The 5,000-nt window shown below is 32.2% G+C and overlaps 1 protein-coding gene across 1 annotated transcript in view; it reads right to left on the bottom strand.

The window, feature by feature from the left end:
* LOC137618002 (tetra-peptide repeat homeobox protein 1-like) overlaps positions 1-5,000 on the bottom strand; it is a 17,302-nt gene that overhangs the window by 530 nt on the left and 11,772 nt on the right. The window contains exon 2 of the mRNA XM_068347923.1: positions 1-38. This exon is cut by the window's left edge and continues 530 nt beyond it. Within this exon, the coding sequence (XP_068204024.1) occupies positions 1-38 (38 nt within the window). The remainder of the gene's footprint in view (positions 39-5,000) is intronic.

The following is a 5,000-nucleotide window of genomic DNA, read 5'->3' as shown; positions in this document are numbered from 1 at the left end:
ACCTAGGGCAGGACCCAGGGCAGGACCAGGGCAGGATCCTGCTCCGGCAAATGGTTAGGATTTTGGGACTCCATCCTTATTGAGCACGGCGGGATATCTTGTGCCATGGCATCTAAGGCCTTTGTTTATAAAGTAACGGGGACTCAAATAATAGTATGATTATCGGATCAATATATAACGGTTAGAGGCTAAACTCGATTTTTGGTGTAGGATGGTGTATGGTCTATATGCACTATATACAGTACCTGTATACAATACACTGTATATACCGTGGGTGTATGTAGCCTACAGAGGTACAGAGACATCAAACACCTCTTAAAAAAGATTTTAAAAATGTTATGCATGTGAGCACTTTTCATGAGGCATATTAGGGTATTACTAGTAACCTAACATTATTAGGCCTAATGAAAGAGAAAAAATATGTATACTGTATACCTAGACTGTGGGTGTACATGTAGTAGTCCAGATACATAAAACTTTTTAATTAAGATTTAAAAGATTGAATGCATATAAATACTGCCTTCTAAGAGGCGTAATATAGCATTACCAGTATCTGAGCATTATTAGGCCTAATAAAAAATTGGATAACCTTCGAGATGTTTAGACAGCTATATGAGAGATCTACAATTATCAACACTCCAAAATATCTATGCATTTAACCGACTGTATAGAGACTATTATTATTATTATTATTATTATTACTAGCTAAGCTGAAACCCTAGTTGGAAAAGCAAGATGCTCTAAGCCCAAGAGCGCCAACAGGGAAAAATAGCCCAGTGAGGAAAGGAAATAAGGAAATTAATAATCTACAAGAGAGGTAATGAATAACTAAAGTCAAATATTCTAAGAACAGTAACAACATTAAAAACAAACCTTTATATATAAACTATAACAACTTCCAAAAAGAAGGAAGAGAATTTGTAAAAGGTAAATCCACGCATGAGTTTTTTTTTTTCAAATATCGATAATAAACTTTTCCCGTACAAAGAAAAAAAATACTTTCACCTAAACTGACTAGACAATTCCGATCAACACAAAAAAATACATTGTAAATTATATACTACATTGTTAATATTGATAAGATAATGCAGTATCTCCCCAATATAATAAATAACAAGTGTAATAGCTATATAGTCATACCTGGTGAGAGAGGAGTACCCCAAGAGGTACTACACTTGCAGACCACACTCTCCCACGAATTGGCCAACCAGCGGGTTGTAGTATCGGGAAGGGACAGAGGATGGAAAGGGTTGAATCTGTGTGTGTGTTCGTGTGCGTGTTCGTGTGCGTGTGTGTTCATATCTATATAAATATTTACACGTCATTTTTGACGGCATGGGTACACACTCACGCTACTAATAATGCTATTAAGTACCTGCTCAAAATGAAATTAAAAAGAAATGAAAGGTTTTTTCGTGTAGAACAAACGGGTAGAATGAAAAGGTCCTCAGGAAGCCCCAGTATCCCGCAGATAAGAAAAGAAGAAATTGGGTCGAAGGCCCAGTACCTTGGGAATAATGGTTCTCTATTCAGTTCAGCTTTCTAGCGAAGACAAAAGGAGAGATGAATGAAATATATATATATATGTATATATATGTATATATATATATATATATATATATATATAAAGTACTTAATGTACAAGAGAGAGAGAGAGATTCTACACGCAACCTATAAGTATAACAATTGAAAAACAAAGAAATACCCAGATTGGCCAGAAAAGAAAAAGCATTAATTAAAAATATCATATATATTGTGTCAAATAACCGATTTCCCTTTTAAGAATTCTATATAATATAGTAACGGTTGAATAGATGAATGGGTATATAAATAAAGAAAAAACTCGAAGGCAGAGCTTCAAAGGAAAGTTTCGAATGATGATTTAAATCAACACTAACGGAATGGCAACATCGATAATCTCTCCATTCGCTCTCGATCAACCATAAGTCTTGAAGGAAGTCTATAAGTCTTCAAAGAAGAGAGAGAGAGAGAGAGAGAGAGAGAGAGAGAGAGAGGCCTAGGTTAGTGAAATAGAAAAGGGCAGTGGAGAGAGAGACAGATTTACAAGGAGTTACAAGGATTTTGAATATCTCAACGACTTTCTAGGACATCCCAAGAGACTCGATTTGCTCTTGGGTATATATATATACATACATATATATACTGTATATATATATATATATATATATATAGTATATATATACATAAATGTATATATGTATGTGTTTAGAGAGAGAGAGAGAGAGAGAGAGAGAGAGAGAGACCTAGGTGAATGTAATAAAGGCCAGTGGAGAGAGACAGAGTTACAAGGAGTTACAAGGATTTTGGAAGTCTCAAAGACTTTTTAGTCCATCCGAAGAGACTCTATTTGTTCTTGGGTAAAAGAAGAGAGAGAGAGAGAGAGAGAGAGAGAGAGAGAGAGAGAGAAGAGGGTGACGACTTTTACCTTCTTATCCCCGGGCAATGATCTAAAAAGCCGAAAGTTCCTTTTTCGGTTCGTACAAAAGGCGATGTATTATGCATGGCCGAAACCTGACAAACCCTGTGTTTGTCAAATGGCTTTCAACCGACAAATTTCTGTTATTGAGCACGAGAACCTTCCATTAATTAATGCGTCCAGGGGATCGAACGCTTGTCAATGTTCGCTCAAAGAGAGGAGAGATACTGTTCTTTTCGTGACATAGGGAAAATGTCTCTTGCTATAAGCTAGAATAATTCTTGCATTACAACTTCAAAGGTTTAATCTTACAGCGAATGTTTCTATGTTGAAGAGGATGACATGAGTATCTTTTAGTTTATTTTTATGTTGTTACTGTTCTTATAACATCTTATTTTGATGTTTCATTGTTTCTCTTGCAGTTTATTTATTTCCTTATTAGTTTTCCTCACTGAGCTATTTATCCCTGTTGGAGCCCTTGGGCTTATAGAGCTGTAGATTAGCTAATAATAATAATAATAATAATAATAATAATAATAATAATATTAGAAAATCAGCGACAGTATTTAAAAAATATTTTGATCTAGTACATATATAATATACATATAATCAAATGATGGATAATGAGCTGGACTTTCCATAGATTAATATTATTAATATTATACTTCAAATCTATGTATAGTCGCCAATAAAACTTCTCGGATTTTAGCTTTTAAATCAACAGTTAGAATAATGTAAAGAATTTTAAACTGATGAAATAAATATAATCCTTTCCTCAAAGCTACTTTTAAAAGGCATTCCTATTTTTATGTAACATAAGTAGTGTAAGCCACCCGTCAAAAATGACTGCTAAATATTCGTAATGGTAGATGTGCACACATAGATTCAACCTTTCCCCCTTCCCGTTTCCTGATTAAAACACAATCGTTTGGGCAATTTGTGGGATATATATATATATATATATATATTTAATAATATATTATATATATTATATATATTTAATAATAATATATAATATATATATGTGTGTATGTACATATATATATATACCATATATATATATATATATATATACAAATATATAAATATATCTGTATGTATATATATTATATACAAATATATAGATATATCTGTATATATATATATATATATGCCATATATATATGCATATATATTTATTTATTTATTCATATTCATACATATATATACATATACATACATACATATATATATATATATATGGATATATATATGTATATTTATATATATATATATATATATATAGATATATAGCCAGACACTCACTTGCATTTTATTACATAGTGATGATATTTATAGAAATACATAGTTACATATCACACAGACAAGGTTAAGTTAACAAGGTACTTACAATTGAAAGGCATTCTAGTCTCACCAGATTTGAAGGTAAAAACTAATTAAATAATTATATTATCATTATTATTATTATTATTATTATTATTATTATCATTATCATTATTACCTTGCTAGGCTACAACCCTAGTTGGAAAAGCAGGATGCTATGAGCCAAGGGCCTTCAACAGGGGAAATAGCCCCAGTGAGGAAAGGAAACAAAGAAAAATAAAATATTTTAAGAACAGTAATAATATTAAAAGAAATATTTCCTATATAAAATATAAAAAAACTTTAACAAAACAAGAGGAAGAGAAGTCATAAAGAACAGTGTGCCCGAGTGTGCCCTTAAGAAAGAGAACCTCTAACCCAAGACAGGGGAAGACCATGGTACAGAGGCCTATGGCACTACCCAAGACTAGAGAAAAATGGGTTTGATTTTGGAGTGTCCTTCTGCTTACCATAGCTAAAGAGTCTCTTCTACCCTTATTTATATTCATACCTATTTTCCCGTAACCAAATAAAATTTGTATTTATCATATTAACTTCGATTAAAAGCTGATTTAAATTGTATTTCCCTAAATTGCTTTTAAAACGAAGTAGAAAAAGACATGAATTTGAGTGTTTAGAAAAGCGTACCCAGATGCCTCCGGTGTTCGTCGACTTGATCTTATCGGCAGGTGAGCTGTCAAAGGAACTTAGTATCCTAATACTATCTATAATAAATCAACAATTGAAGAGAGAGAGAGAGAGAGAGAGAGAGAGAGAGAGAGATTCCACTCTTACGTTTGACTTCTTTATTTATTTGCTTTCGTTAAATATTTTCAATTCCCTAAGATCAATATAAGGTATAAAAGATAATTATCTATTTGATAAATGTATAAAATAAAAGAAGAGAGAGAAGAGAGAGAGAGAGAGACGAGAGAAGAGAGAGAGAGAGAGATAGAGATTCCACTCTTACGCTTGATTTCTATATTTATTTTTTCGTTAGATAGATTTTCAATTCCCTAAGATCAATACAAGGTATATAAGATAATTATCTATTTGATAAATGTATAAAATAAAAGAAGAGAGAGAGAGAGAGAGAGAGAGAGAGAGAGAGAGAGAGAGAGAGAGAGAGAGAGAGAGAGAGATAGAGATTCCACTCTTACGCTTGATTTCTATATTTATTTTTTCGTTAGATAGATTTTCA

This window comes from Palaemon carinicauda, chromosome 24 (assembly GCF_036898095.1).
Source record: "Palaemon carinicauda isolate YSFRI2023 chromosome 24, ASM3689809v2, whole genome shotgun sequence".
NCBI classification, from domain to species: Eukaryota; Metazoa; Arthropoda; class Malacostraca; order Decapoda; family Palaemonidae; genus Palaemon; species Palaemon carinicauda.
The sequence above is the reverse complement of the archived record's forward strand: the minus strand, read 5'-3'. Positions and strand labels throughout refer to the sequence as shown.